The sequence below is a fragment of the Cheilinus undulatus genome, linkage group 15 (assembly GCF_018320785.1).
Source record: "Cheilinus undulatus linkage group 15, ASM1832078v1, whole genome shotgun sequence".
NCBI classification, from domain to species: domain Eukaryota; kingdom Metazoa; phylum Chordata; class Actinopteri; order Labriformes; family Labridae; genus Cheilinus; species Cheilinus undulatus.
Genome location: NC_054879.1, coordinates 10,305,366 through 10,321,536, shown reverse-complemented (window position 1 = coordinate 10,321,536; position 16,171 = coordinate 10,305,366). Strand labels below are relative to the sequence as shown.

The 16,171-nt window shown below is 39.0% G+C and overlaps 1 protein-coding gene across 1 annotated transcript in view; it reads right to left on the bottom strand.

The window, feature by feature from the left end:
• The window catches only part of spegb (striated muscle enriched protein kinase b), an 85,497-nt gene that overhangs the window by 50,323 nt on the left and 19,003 nt on the right, over positions 1-16,171 (bottom strand). Inside the window, exons 2-6 of the mRNA XM_041806773.1 lie at positions 10,040-10,123; positions 7,478-7,544; positions 5,820-7,333; positions 5,506-5,649; positions 5,240-5,422 (exon numbers count right to left, since the gene is read on the bottom strand). Coding sequence (XP_041662707.1) covers positions 5,240-5,422; positions 5,506-5,649; positions 5,820-7,333; positions 7,478-7,544; positions 10,040-10,123 — 1,992 coding nt within the window. The remainder of the gene's footprint in view (positions 1-5,239; positions 5,423-5,505; positions 5,650-5,819; positions 7,334-7,477; positions 7,545-10,039; positions 10,124-16,171) is intronic.

Sequence of the window (16,171 nt, the reverse complement as noted above, 5' to 3'; positions counted from 1 at the left end):
GCTGTGAGCTGAACAGTTTGTCTCCATGTTAACACAAGTCAAATTTAACATTTCAATCATAGATATAGATACTATTTTACTTAGTAAAGCAAGCTAACAGGCTCTGTGAGGGAGAAGGGTGAAAGAAAATCAATAAATCCAACAGCCATACACTCCTGGTGTCTTGAAGATACAGCAGAATTTTGCACTGAAAAATCTACCCACTCTTTGGGCTTCTTAGTACCAATGACCACAGTGTACCCATCTGATGGCTAATTCCAGCAGGATAATACACAATGCCACAAAGCTCAAATACTGTCAAACTGGTTTCTCAAAAATGACAATGAATTCACTGTACTCCAATGGCCTCCACAGTCACCAGATCCTATAGAGCACCTTTGGGATGTGGTAGAATGGGAGATTTGCATCATGGACCTGCAGCCGACAAATCTGCAGCAACTGCATGATGCTATCATGTAAATATGGATCAAAATCTCTGAGGAACGTTTCCAAAACCTAATTGACACTATGCCACAAGGAAATTTTAAAGACAAAAAAGGGTCCAGCCCAGTACTAGCAAGGTGTACCTAATAAAATGGCTCATGAGTGTATATCCCCAGTGCATTCAGAAAGTATTCAGACAACGTACACTTTTTTCATTTTGTTATGCTGCAGCCTGATACTACAGTCGTTTAAATTCATTATTATTCTCATTCATCTACACTCAGTACCCCATCATGACAAAGCGAAAACAGAGTTTTAGAAATGTTTGCATTAAAAACAAACAAACAAGAAAACAAAAAAACAAACGAACTGAAATATCACATTGACAAAAGTATTCAGACCCTTTGCAACAGCACTTGAAATTTGGCTCAGGGGCCTCCTATTTCTCTTGATCACTACTGAGATGTTTCTACACCTTGATTGGAGTCCACCTGTGGTAAACCAAATTGACTGGACATGATTTGGAAAGGCACACACCTCAATATACAGTAGAATGCCTCACTGCTGACTATGCATATCAGAGCTAAAACCAAGCCATGAGGTTAAAGAAACTGCCTGCAGAGCTCAGAGACAGAGTTGTTCCAAGGCACAGATCTGGGGAAGCCTACAAAAGAAATTCTGCTACACTAAAGGTTCCCAAGAGCACAGTGGCCTCTATTATTCCCAAATGGAAGATGTTTGGCACAACCAGGACTCTTCTAAAAGCTGGTCATCCGGCCAAACTGAGCAACTGGAGGAGAAGGGCCTTAGTAAGACAGGTGACCAAGAACCTGATGGTCATTCTGACTGTGCTCTAGAGATCCTGTGTGGAGATGGGACCAAGTGTGGAGATGGGACCAAGTTATCACTGCAGCCCTCCACTGTTATGGGCTTTATGGCAGAGTGGCTAGACTGTAACACCAGGCAGCAAAATAAAAATAGTGAAGGGAGTCTGAGTACTTTCTAAATGCACTGTGACAAGCTCTGTGAGTGAGAAAGGTGAAAGAAAATCAATAAATCCAATATTCAGCCATTACTGATGTCTTAAAGATACAATAGAACTTCTTCACTGGAATATCCAGACATGCACTATCTATACATGCTTTATGTATAGGGCTGACCTCAGCTTTGCTATTTACAGTGGTGTGAAAAAGTATTTGTCCCCTTTCTGATTCCTGAGTTTTTTGCATATTTATCACACTTAAATGTTTCCGATCATCAAACCAATTTTTACATTTCACAAAGACTACCCAAGTAAAACGAAAATGCCGTGTTTGAATGATTATCTAATTTTTCAAGGGGGAAAAAATCCAAACCTCTCCAGCCCTGTGTGAAAAAGTAATTGACCCCCTTGTTAAATCATGAGTTAACTGTGATTAACCACAGTTTTTGTGAAGCTGAGTTCAATTTCACTGGCCACACCCAGGCCTGATTACCGCCACATTTGTTGAATCAAAAAATCACTTAAATAGAAACTGTAAGACAAAATGAAGTTGGCTACAAGATCTCAAAAAGAAACGCATCACGCCATGAGCCAAAGAAATTCAAGAACAAATGAAAAAGCAAAGTGATTGGAATCTATCAGTCTGGAAAAGGTTACAAAGCCATTTCTAAGGCTTTTGGACTCCAGCAAACCACAGTCAGAGCCATTATCCACAAATGGACAAAACAAGGAACAGTGGTGAACCTTCCCAGGAGTGGTCGGCCAACCAAAATCACTCTGACAGTGCAACCACGACTCATCCAGTAAGTCACAAAAGAACCTAGAACGACATCCGAAGACCTGTAGGCCTCTCTGGCCTCAGTTAAGGTCAGAGTTCATGACTCAACCATAAGAAAGACACTGGGCAAAAATGGCATCATAGGAGAGTTCCAAGGCCAAAACCACTGCTGACCAAAAAGAGCACAAAGGCTCGTCTCACATTTTCCATGAGTCATCTTGATGATCCCTGAGACTTTTGGAGAAATATTCTGGGGACTGACGAGACAAAAGTTGAACTTTTTGGAAGGTTTGAGTCCCGTTACATCGGACATAAAAATAACACAGCATTTGATAAAAAGAACATCATGCCAACAGTCAAACATGGTGGTGTCAGTGTGATGGTCTGGGGCCGCTTTGCTGCTTCAGGACCTGGACCACTTGCTGTGATTGCTTGAACAATGAACTCTGCTGTCTACCAGAAAATCCTGAAAGCGAACGTCCAGCCATCAGTATGTGCCCTCAAGCTCAAGCGCTCTTGGGTTATGCAGCAGGACAACGACCCGAAATACACCTGCAAGTCCACCTCTCAATGGCTCAAGAAAAAACTAAATTAAGGTTTTGGAGTGGCCCAGTCAGGGCCCGGACTTAAATCCAACTGAGATGCTGTGGTGTGACCTTAAACGGCAGTTCATGCTGGAAAACCCTCCAATATGGTTGAGTGAAAGCAATTCTGTGAAGAAGCGTGGTCAAAATTCCTCCACAGTGATGAGAAACACTCATCACCCGTTATCGCAAATGCTTGATTTCAGTTATTGCTGCCAGGGGTGGCACAACAAGTTATTAGGTTCAGGGGGCAATTACTTTTTCACATTGGGCCAGATAGGTTTGGATCCCCCCCCTTAAAAAATTGGATAATCATTCAAACACTGCATTTTCGTTTTACTTGGGTTGTCTTTGTGAAATATAAAAATTGGTTTGATGATCGGAAACATTTAAGTGTGATAAATATGCAAAAAACTCAGGAATCAGAAAGGGGGCAAATACTTTTTCACACCACTGTAGCTGCTGTCGAATGAATTTCTGACACGTCTAATATTTCAGTCAGATGACTGCATAAACTCACACAGTAAGAGCAGAACCATGAGCTGACTTCCAAATAACTGTTGGTCAGCGTCTGAAATCATCACGACAGCAGAACATGAAGGTTTGCTCATGCCTTTGCTGTCTGTGATAAAAGAACATGTTTAATATTTACGATCAGAAATCTAAATGTGTGTGGTGAGTGCCGAAGACAGCTGAGAAAATACAAGCAGATTTGTGATATGATTTAGAGGAATAGCTAGTGGGAAAGCAAGCTAACTGAAGGAGGAAGTAAAACAAAAACAGAGCAATGGCAAAAATAGTAAACAGGCAGTGCCATAGATGGTGCTGGTAAACAGGACGCATAAAGTTTGATGGACCAGTGTTAATTTTGACAGATATTTGTTAATCTTAGTCTCAGTCTTAGTCTTTAGATTAAATGCCTTTTAGTTTTAGTCAAATTTTCATAATTTCTACTGTTTGTAGTTTTAGTCTAATTTTAGTCGACGAAAGCTCAAAATCAATTTAGTCTCGCTTTAGTCCATCAAAAGTCCTCACATTTTAGCCTTAACTCCTAGTCCAAGCATTGCCTAAGTCTGGTACCAAATCATGGTAGTGTGTTCTATGCACTGTGCAAAACCTGGGGTCCCTGCACTTCACAGCTGAAACACAGAAGAGATACAGTTACAACCATTTTGACAGATTTGCAGAGAGTGGAGAAATATCATGGAAATTGAATGTCTGATGAAAATGAAATTACATTTTAGTCATCTTGACCTAAACTAAACTTACTTTTTATCAGTTTCAGTCATCAAAGATCTATTTTTGGTTAGTCTTAGTCTAGTCTTTCTCTTGGAAAAAAAGGTAGTTGACGAAATAAACACTGGGATGGACGTCTGAAATGGAGGATAAACTTGTTTGCTTATGGCATTTAAACCAGTGTTGAACAATGTGTACTGTAAAACAGACTACAAATAAAAGTGACAAGGGAGGGAGCTGGACCGAAAATGCAACCGTAGCTAACGGCTGACCACCGTAGCATTTTCACTCTAAGTCACGTTTGACCGTGCAAGATTGGGCGTTTTAAGAGACCAGACTGAGACTCTGGTAGTCAGTGAACAGAATCTGTCAGTGTGTGGTGTGCTGAGTCAATCCTCTAGTTCTACACCACACACTCTCAGAACAAGACTGGAAAATCAGTGATTTTTTTGTCGCTATGTGTGGGGTCTCTGACACTGGAAAAATCAGCTAAGATTTTTAAAATCTTTCTGTGGCTTAAAATCTTCAAATTTGATAAACTCGTATCAAAGTGTGTGCAAGTAAGGCAAAATAAATACCCTTTTATGATCTCTACGTCAACTTTTCTCATTAGGACAGCATGTTCACTAAGCTAGGTATTGCAGAAGTTGCACCAGTGTGTGCAGTAACATCCCATTATATGTTAGTTTAGTGCTAGAGTTAATCAATATGTTGTATCATCATATTTACCTGTTACGTTACTGAATAATTAATGGGTGAAAACACATGTTAAAAATTTATTAATTTATGAAATTCCCATCAATATTTTCCAAATTTCACTCATGTCCAAAACCCATTGTGCAAGCTAGATTAATCAAGCTAACTGGCTGTACTTAATATTACTCCCCTTATATCAAATGTTGTTACTCCATCAAGCACTAGTCTTCTATGTGTGGTGTGCCTGTTTTGGAGCGGTGTGGAAGAAAGATCCTTCTTTAATGGAAAAAAGGGAGCCTGTTCCCAAACTGGGGTTGACTAACCTTGGAAGTGGTTTGTTTGTGAATGAGTCATGACTAATTTGTGCTGATGAACAGTTAAACGATTTATGAAGAAGCCACCTCTATCAATGTATAATTGTGTGCATAATAAAGTGAAGGCATCAACTGATGTAAAAGTGCTTTGAGAGGTCAGAAGACTTAAAAAGTGCCATTTGAGTGCAGTCCATTTAAGCGTAATATCAAAAAAAGTCAAACTTACCTGGTTTAACTATGAGAATGGCACTGCTGGACACCTTGCCCACCTGATTGACCGCAGTTACGCAGTATTTTCCCCCATCGGTTACTCTAGCTGATTTGATGAGCAGACTATGTCGTTCTCCCTCCACTTTGACTGTATAATTTGCAATCCCACTAACTTCAGCATTGTCTTTCGTCCAGGAGACTATACACAGGGAAAAAAATATATTAAGAAATTTAATTCTTTATCACCTGTAAGGTTAAATACTCAAAGTATCAACATTATACCTTCAGGAATGGGGGTTCCAGCAATGATACACTTAAGCAGCACATCTGCTCCAGCAGATGCTACAGTATCCTGCAGGGAAAACTCAAACACTGGGGCCTCCATCGGGTCTTCTCCAGCAGATACATAAGAATCATCTGAAGAATCTGCACAGTTAACAAAAGACAAGCCTGAAGTCATTTTTCCAGTGAAAAAACATAGAGGAAACCCTGTGTAGTAAGGCTATTCTAACTGGTTGACTTAAGATGAAACAACAGCTACACTGGGATTTAACATGACTGCTATGCGCTGAATAAAAAAGCATCAGAAATCTTACCAAGCTCTGGAGACAAGGGTCGAGGACGGCGCTTCTTTACTTTGGTCTTTGGCTGCTGTCCCTCTGTGGCACTGGTAGAAATTGGCTGAGGTTCGCTCTTCTTCACAGGAACATCCTCCTCCATCTTTTCATCTTCAACAATGATTGCAGGGATCCTTATCTTTAAGGCAGGTTGAGATGGCTCCACTTCCATTTTCTCTTCTGTTGGACTAAGTGGTGACATCCTTAGGGGTTTCTGAGGAGGTTGCGAAGGAAAATCTTGAACCATAATTCCTCTTCTCTGTACCAGAGGACTTTCAGGTCTGTTCTCAATCTTCCTTAATACTACTTCTATTGGCGTCTTTCTCCCTGAAGGCTCGTCTTTTTGCGTTGCGTGCGATTCTTGGATGTGCTGTGGTTCTTGCATTCGAGATACTCTTTGTACAAGCGGACTTGGGGGTCTTCGTTCAACCTTGCGTAATGTCATCTCAGGAACATTTCTACTTGGCGAACCTTCCCTTTGTTGATGATATAAAGCTGGTGATGATGATCTCTGAACGATCTCTGTAACTGGACTGACTCGACTTAACTCTCTCACTGATCGTTGTCCCGGTAAGTCAGATAACTGCATGGACTCTGGGGTGCCTGCAACCTCTCCGAATCGACTGACTGTTACACTTGTTGAACCAGTACTTGCTGTCCTTTGGGGCGTTGATTGTTGTTGCTGCATTAGTTCCTTCTCTCTCTGTTCCTTTGCCCACTGGGCACGTTCCCGTTCTTGGAGCTTTTGAAGAACTTGTGGAGGAATAGGTTCAATTTTCCTCAGAGGCTGGCGCTGCTTACCCCTTAAAGTGAGCTGTTCTGTTGAAAACGATTTCTTTAGATGTGGTTTGCCGACAAGTTTCTTAATGCGCTGGAGTTCCTCTGTGAACTTGTTCTCGATGTCCTGAACCTTTTGGGAGTAGCGAGGTTTCTCTTCCAGTGAAGCAGCTCTCTGTCTAAACATAGATCTTCGCTCAGCAGCATCTTCTTTCAAAGCCTCCCTTAGATCCTCCCGTGAACTTTCTCTAGAGATGCCCAATCGACTTCCTCCATCATCTGAATCTACAGATCCAGCACGGTTAAACCCGGCCCAAGATCTTCCTGAGGTAGAGCCTTCTGGAATATCAAGGCTTCGTCTTCGCTCTTCTAAGCCGCGGACTTTCTCAAAGACCTTTGAGCTTGCCCTGGTTAGCTTTGGGGATGGTCTCGGAGTGAGTTCTTTCCGTGAATACTCGCTCACTGGAGTCTGAGGTCTTGAATCCTGGGTGCTACTTTGTGTTACAGATTTTGGCTGCTTAACCTTTTCCTCAAACTCTCCAGGCACTGTGTCTTGGTATTCAGTTGGCAACACAGTTTTCTTCCGCAAGCTAAGAGGAGTAGTTGAACCAGAGCGACTTGGCATTGGAGAGGTGGAGTTACGCTTGACGAGTCTTGGGGATGGAGGTGGGAGGACTTCTGGGGGAGAAACTCTTGAAAAATTCTCAGACTGGCACCTGAAAAAAAAAAAGGATTTCAGTAGCTGGAATCAGTATTTTGTTTCTAACTCACAATCTGCTGAGAATCTGAGTACAAGACAACAGTGAATACACTAAAGCCTTTTTAAAACTGATAGAAATTTCCGAGTGTTCCTTTCTTGCCTGGCTGTGTTCGAGTGATCTTCATGTCCATGTGTTCTGTTATCATCCTCTGGACTCTTGTCCTTCACTGCAACACATGTTAAAAGAAGATGCAACTTATTCTAAAGGTTAGCAATCAAGTACTAACAATTGTGTGACATTAAAAGCTAGGAAAAGCACTCATTCTTTGCAAATGAAGTCACAGATGGAGAAGGGATCCAAACTGTAAATTCTGACAGACATTTTTAAATTGAGTCTTAGTCTTTGCATTAAAATGCTCATTAGTTTTAGTCCCATTTTAGTCATTTTTACTCTTTATAGTCTCAGTTTAGTTTTAGTTGATGAAAACTCGATAACAGACCTATTATCTCTGACGGCCACTCTCACAGACCAATCATCTGAGACACTGGCTGTGTCCGAAATCACTCCCTATACACTATATAGTGCACTAAATAGTGAATAAGCCAATTTGTTGTGGTGTCCGAATTCTGAGTGAGTATTGTTATTCACTATATAGTGCACTTATTCTTTCTCACAATGCATTTTGAAAAGTAGGTAACCAGGTGCTGCATTTTGGTTTCATTTAATGCCAATACTACCTCTGGCAACCAAAGCGGATTCAATCTACCAGCTTGTGCTCTCTCTGCCATGCTGCTTCAAACAGAAATGCACTCAAACAAGTGCACAAGTTCCTCCTGCTCTCTCACTTCATCTCTGCTTGTGTTGGACAGATTACACACACAGTGGACCAATATCATAGATTTAAATAGCCAATAGTCCAGCACTGACATTGAAGTCTCATTCTGTCTCCTTTATAAACACTCACAGGTTTTTTTCTCAAAGATCTATTTTGAGTTAGCCACAGTCTCGTCATCCTCATTGAAAAATGTTGCTGAATAACATTTTTAGTCATATTTTTAGTCATATTTTTAGTCGATATAATTGACACTGGACCCAAATAGTGGCAGAAAAACTGACCTAACCATTGCTGATCCCATCAGCTCTAGATTGCGTTATAGCGCCCTTGAGCTGATTTTCTTTGGTTAATCAGAGACCGAACAACATTCTGCTTTGTTTATAGTCAAAGACAATATTGGCGCCGCTGTTAAATGGGGTAATTACTTAGGGCATTATAAATCAAGAAACATTATTAATTTGGTTGCCATTATGTTTACCATTTACAGTGTCAGTGTCTTAGTGTAGTCACAAATGAATAAAAACATCACTGAGGTGTTCTTGTCAAATGTTTGTTTACAGAATTAGCATGGTAGCACGGCCAGTGTGGTGAAACTTGGAAGTACAATACAGTAGAGCAAAAGCTTCATGTTCTAATTTCATTTTATGTTCCAAATTTGCTGCGGGCCAATTAAAAGTGGGCCGCATTTGGCCCCCAGGCCATAGTTTGGACACCCCTGAGCTAAACAGAACTGTTAATACTAAAGACAAATTGAAGTTGAAAATAAAAATTTAAGAAACTGTTCTTTTAAACATTCTTAGTATTTTAGTTGTTGTATTTACATGTTTTAGGGCTCACAGGAATCAGTAATAAAGTTAAAAAATTTCATGAAGACAATAAAAAAAGGTCAAAATATGTCTTTTAAATCTCAAACAGAAAAAAACAATAAGGAAAAATAGGGTCTTGAAAATGCAGATTTTTACAGATATCTTTATGAAATTTTTAATTATAATCTAATAAATGAAACAGAACTTGAAGATCCAATATTGAAGTCATTTAGAGGTGCTTACAAAACTGTTCAAATAAGGAAATTATCTCTAAACTTGCTAAGATTCCTTTTACAAAAAAAATAAAATTAATAACTAATATAAGATAAAAGCTGTTTAAATATGTGGAATTTTGTATGGAAAAATACAAACTTTCATCTGTGGCAGAAATTTTTGATTGGAATTGTTTTATTCATTTGTGCAGGAGGGGTTACTAAATGTTGGATTCGGTATGGGTTTCAGGAAAACAACCACTGGCACATTTTCTGGGAATGCCCAGTTATAGAACCATATTCAGTTTCATAAAGCATTAAAACATCATTACAACAGACCTAACTCATCAGTTTAACAATTTTTTTTAGGAATATAAATCTTCAGGCAAGAAGCAGTGATAGATACATGTTTGGCATGTTGACCTCTGTTTGTAAAAAAGCTATAATTAGACACTGGATTTATATCGTAAATGATATTTATGTTATGGAAAAGATCACTTTTTTGCGTCTGCAGAAAGATGTTTTTGTTTGTCTTTGGACCAAATGGGTTAGATATGTCAAAACCATTCAGACAGATTTTGTGGAGGTGATCACCCAAGGATCAAGTGGGGCTATCTATTCCTAGCAAACTACATTGTTAGCGTAATTCTGATGTACTTTTCCTCCTCTGGAGTCTATACGTGATATGTTATTGGCTGATCTTGTATGCACACCTTCTCTCTCACATGTTAAAGTTCCTAATACTTAAAAAAATAAAAAATAAAAAAACGGAACTACAGAAGACAATCGGCTACCTGTCCATCTACACATTGTGTATTCATGACCTAAAAATAAAAAACTAAAAGAAAACAGGAAAAAACACAAATACCTGTATGCACAGCCTGGTCCTCAACATCCTCACCCTCTTCTTTGGTCTCAAATTGGTCTTCTTCATCTTCTGTTGACTCAGAATCTGAAAAAGATGTTTCAAACAGGGAGAGAAAATCTTACTCAGACTGTACCTGAAGCAAAGTTTGAGGGGCTGTCTGTGGAGAAAATAGTGCAGGTTGTTGTTCTTGGAATAAGAGTGTCAAGTCTGTGACAACATGTACCAGTTCTCAAAATTCGATCTGGTTTCAGTTTTATATATAAATATATACTTTCTCGAATAACAGTGTTTCTATAGTGGCAGGCAAACTGAAGTGATCACAATATAACTACAAAGGCCAAATAACTTCTCCTTTTCAGCTAAGACTTAAAAATTGAATAGCAACAGAAATGTAAAAATATAAATATATATTGGATCGCTTCTTTTTTAATCCATATAATACATTATCTTGACAAGCCATCAACCACAGGGACTTATTAGTAGAGCTAAGATAAGTGTAATAAAACTGCCACAGCTGTGTTGTTGCTGAGTCCGTATCATTCATAATCATCTCATTAACATTTACAAGTTGATATAGAAAAGAGGTGTTTATTATGAATGAACAAATCAACAATTTGTTCTCGTATTTTGGGGAGAAAAATCAGTCTTTCTACATCTTATCCCTTTTAAAAACTAAAATTTGTTCTAGTTAAATCATCTAAAAGATGACTACTTCCCCTTGACTGAGATCAAACTCACTCATTGGTTGAACTCAAAATAGAAAGTACTATTGAGTCATTGCCATCCCAGCAGCTCTCATGAGGCGTTTGCTTCACAGTAGGTGTTATTGCTTATAATAAACAGAGGCTTTCTGTTGTTCTGTTGCAGTGAAAGCACACAGGACAATGCTTATTCTACTGAACTCAGCGAAGGAATAATGGAAATGCTTACATGAATTCGCTGTTAAGGTGCAGCATCACACAATAAGCTTGCTCTTTAAATCATATGATTTCAAGCAGATAAATAAATAATGCATTGGACTCTATAAGTGCTTCACTTGTTGAGTGTTCGTATGTGAATCAAAGCCTGTGAGTCTCCATTCAAACAACCTACACATTTATGTAATATTAAGATCACGTCTGTACTGCAGATTCTGACTTCAGATTCTGCCATAAAACTTAAAATTTTTACAGTCTGATCTCTTTCTCAGAACCACACACACTCCCCCTAAAAATATATTCAAAACCAGAAGTCCTACATGTGACCAAGGGTATAGTTTTACATAAAATGCATAAAATATGTGAATTATCAAAAACAATCAGATACATTCTTTGAGATTCTCATATACTGAAGCAGTATTCAAGTGACAGTAGCATCACTAATGCATTTTACTGTAATCACAAAAGTTCTAAACACTAGGTATTTAATGATAGGTGCTCAGTGAAGAGTCCCCTAATCTGAAGTATGCCCCTGTGATAAGTTACATAACCTGCGACATGGTCTATAGCTGCCACCGCAACACAAAAAGCATCGCCACCTTCAACAGACCCAGGCTCCAGGTAGTGACAATGCCAATACTACTGAACATCCTACATGAAAAACAACCAAATGAAAGGTCTATTGATTAAGGTGCAGCTCTAATCTGGCCATGCATCTTGTTGACAGTGTAGAGATACTTAACTATCATTACTAACAGAAGAAGCTATGGATATATACAGTAACAGATGAAAAGCTTCTTTCTCTTCCTTGCTTGTTTATAAATGAAAAATGTTTTGTAATCAAGTGGCTTTAAAACAACAAACTGGTAAATATAGTAACTGTGACACATTCTAAGATGTGATTTTATTAGTATTACTGAACCGGGACTAAGAACAGGTCTAGTTGACATTATGCAGCCATGCAATGATATTTGAACTATGAAAGGAATCAAAAGAAATTGAAAAAACTAGAAAAGCACTCGAAGAGCAGAGACCTCCACCATTAGCCCTATCTCCCAGTAGTAAAGAATCCTTTAAAAAAATTCCTGGATCCAGTCAGTGATCCGGATCACTCCCAAAATCTAATCAGTTCTTCTTTATGCCATTTCTGCCATTTCCTGAAAATTTCATCAAAATCTGTGCACATCTTTTTGAGTTATGTTGCTGACAAATAAACAAACTAACAAACTAACGAAGATCTCATACAAGAAAACACGAATGTCATCAGCAGGCCCACTCACAGAATTGGCTGGGCCCCCCGACAAACCCAGAGAATGAGCCCTCCCCAGCTGTAATTTATTGATATCAATGTGTGTGTGTTGGATCAATAGCATTGATACTAGCTTTCCTGGCTAAAATATATTTCATTTTGAAGCTGAAAAGTGTGTCAAACTATGGTTGGGTCTGATGTTGGAGTTATTTCTTTGCATCAGTTTTTAACCTCTTTTTTAACCACTTTTTCAGACCATTTTGCCACTTTCATCTGTAAATTTTCATCAATTTTGCACACATTTAACCCATTTTGCCTCTTTTTACACATTTCTGCCATAGTTTAACTGCTTTTCACCACTTTTTCTGCCATTTTTGCCACCTGTTTTTGCCTCTGTTAACCCTTTTCCACATTTATCCAATTTTTGCCACTTCTAATCCAATTTCTGCCCATTTCACCATATTTAAGCCATTTTGCCACTTTTTGAACCCTTTCCTCCACTTTTTCCTGCCCATTTTGCCTTAGTTAACCGATGTCTTGCCAATTTCTGCCTTCCTTTTTCCTCCTCTAACACAATTTGGAAACTATTAACCCCTTTTCACCACTTTTTCTGCATTTTTTTTTTGCCTAATTTAGCCACGTTTCACTCTTGGTTATGCACATTCTTGCACTTGGAACCCTTTTTCACCAATTTTGCAGCCCGTTTTTATGATTTTTAGCCATTTTTGTGATTTTCCACCCATTTTCCTTTCTGTGAACCCATTTTCTCCTCTTTTTAAACCCATCTGAGTCACTCTAAAAATGTTTTTGCCACTTTTAAATCATTTTTATTTTATTTAAAGGGAAGGGGTTGACATTTTGAAGAATGCTTGTACTACGGTATAAATATATAAATACATAATTTGTAACTTTGATAAGAGTGGTTGTAATTCAGGCAGAAAAATAGAGCATTACTAGGGCTGACACCTTTCATTCAACTGGTCAGATGGTCGTTAGGTATACTCTCATCTGACCAAGATTCCTGTCTGTCGGTTCATCACGCGCATGCATGTGAGATTAGATTGGATTAACTAGTGACCCTCTGTTAAACATTCTACAGTGCAGCTCTCTTTCAGATTTTATGTAATTGTTAGTGTCTTTGGAGACATTAATGCTATTTGGGAAGAGTTTGCTGGGCCACAAGGTTTTATGGATTTAAAAAACAAACACAAACACAAGATGCCTGATTAAAACAAAATGAATGGCAGAGGCTCATTTAAACGTACTTTGTGACCCTAAAAACACGTTGGAGTTATGTTATGCATCTGAAAGCTCAGCATTTGCATCTAAATTCCCTGTTTATCAAACTACAATATGATCGTTAATGTAACTACTTAAGTCTTATGTTAAGGTAATACTTTTTTAGGTCTCCAGTTGGGCTGCAGCATACTGAGGTTTGGGAAAGGCTGATCTAGTGCATAGATTATGAATAGATTACGGGTTAAGTATTTACTTAAGCTTTACTAATGCTCCATCAATGCTAAAAAAGAATAGTTATTTTAAAGTGTCACCTATCATGATAATGATTTTTGCAATTATTGAGCAGCCCTCAGGTTAAGGCATTGAACTAAACAGTACAACAAAGAGACCAGGGCATTTCCTCATACAACCCAGTTCCATCTCCTGGAGTGGACATCACCACACATGTGAAAATGTAAGTCTATTTATTGTTAGTGAATGCAAATTTAAACTGATATTAAAGGAAACATGGCATCAATGCCCAACTTAGCAGTGAGCTAGTCCCTACAAAAGCAAAAGCTGAATTAGTTTTGCTTGATAAGAGATGGTAGCAGAGTGAGTGCATGAGTTATTATCGGACATATCCCACTATAGTCCCATGAAAGTGTGGATCATAAACTTGTCACTGTAAGCTGACTGAAAACCACATAGCTTATGTAGCAGCAGGGCATGGCTTTGTGTTCAAATGACCTCCTACGTGTTATGTTATGACTGGACAATGTTTCCTGCTCAGGGTTGTATTTATATTTCAAATTATATATATTACACTCAGCAAGCCAGTAATTGTGATAAAGCGCTATATACCCTCCTCTTTCAAGGCAGCATCAGTCAGAAAAACACCACAATATCTGCTTTTGAGTGCAACTCTGAAAGTCCTCTTTGAAGTTAGTTCAAAGCCGTGTCTCTGGTGAATCTAATTGAAGTTCAATGCCTGTTTCTGTTGGCTGATGTTATATTTTCTACTATAACACTGGTCTAATCTGGTTTCTTTTAGATTGGAGTTGTACATAGTAGCTTCATGTTATTTAGTCACTCATCAATGCATCGAAGACTGTCAATAAGAAATATAATGTTCCAGCTGAGATGAAGCTATTTCAGTATATTTACTCAGTCATGATTTCACATGAACATTTTAGAGCTTTGTCTCTGCTTAAGCCAAAAGATTGAAGCGATACAGAGGAGGAATAAAGACATTTATGATTAATAAAGATTACATAAAATAGCACTTGCCTGGTTATTTCTTTGGTGTGGGTTTTGTTCATGGCCACTGTTGGTATATCCTCGAAAGGGATTTTTTGTCTTGGCTTACATTCAGCAGCAGGGTATTCCCCAAAATACAGGGGGGTTCCGAGCCATTACTACGCGCCTGGATCAGGATTTTTTCTAAGAAGACATCGGCAAGTAACATCTGACTTAGGTGAAAAAGATTAAACTTGTCATATTCTGTAAGTCTGCCGGTAAAAGCTCCTCAATCATATGCAAAGAAAAGCGAGAAAAAAAGGCACTTTGGTCCATTACATAATAAGTTGCATCTCAGAGTCTCAGCACTTCTTCTGAGAGGATCCGTCTCTGGAAAGAAAAGAGAAAAGACCTCCGTCCGCAGGTGGAAATGTCTGTTGAATGCATATCACCCGCTCTGAGGGAGCCCCCCTGTCCACACAATAGCCAGCGACAGTGTAAGCATCTTCCCCCGCTGTGTTCCACCCCACAGGCAGTGCACACCGATAGGCAGAAAAACCAGTGGGAGTGATCCAGCCCTCTTGAGATCAGTGTTCTACAGCATTGGTTGACATTTTTCATTTTCTCTTTCCTCCCCATGTGTCTGTTTCTTATTCTTCTACTGGTGTAATGAGCCGATGGTGTGCTGTCGGCAGGGATGGGGAGAGAATCACCGCAACAGCTACAGGGACCTCCTCACTCCTCTGCATTGCTGGAGCTCTGTTAGCTCTCACAGAAAAATGTGTTACTGGCTGCTTACACAAAGCACAGCTCTTTCCAAAGCATGTGATAGATGGAACTGGTGTATTTGCAGTTATGCTCCTAAATATAAGAGAGTGCTTGTGCTGCTGTACAAGACAAATTCAGTAGCTGTTAATGCAAAAAACATCTGGTGTAATAATTCTTGATAACCTGGATGGTGTAAGCCTTTTTTCGAGTGATTCAGTACGTAAGAATGCTTTCCCCCGAGGAAAAAGAAAGGGCATTACTGCTTACACATTTCATCTCGGCACCGAGAATAAACCAGCACACAGAAATAACTGCACTTAATTCAGTCTCCACTGTGTTCAGAACATGGCTCTCCCTCCAAAGTCACACCTAGGTGTTATACTTGAAAATTAGTGATGGTTAGGGTGTTGGTTCCATACAAAAATGCAGCTATCATTTGCAAAATTGCATTTACCTACAGACTTAATAAAACCGTATGTGTGTTATGTAATCTCAGGTCATGGAGAGTGCCTTCTTGTTTCCTTGGCAGCTGCATTTTCTGTGGACCTCTCCTGATTTCTTTCTTTTCTGTAAAAAATAAATGAACTCAACCTTGATTCAACAAAAGGGAAATCCAACATGATTCAAAGCCTTGTAATGAAAATAACATGTTTTATTCTTAGCTACGGTATGCTAAAGCACAGGCTTCACGCTGACATGATAACCTGCAGCAGAATAATTGCTTTCCATCATTAATGCTAT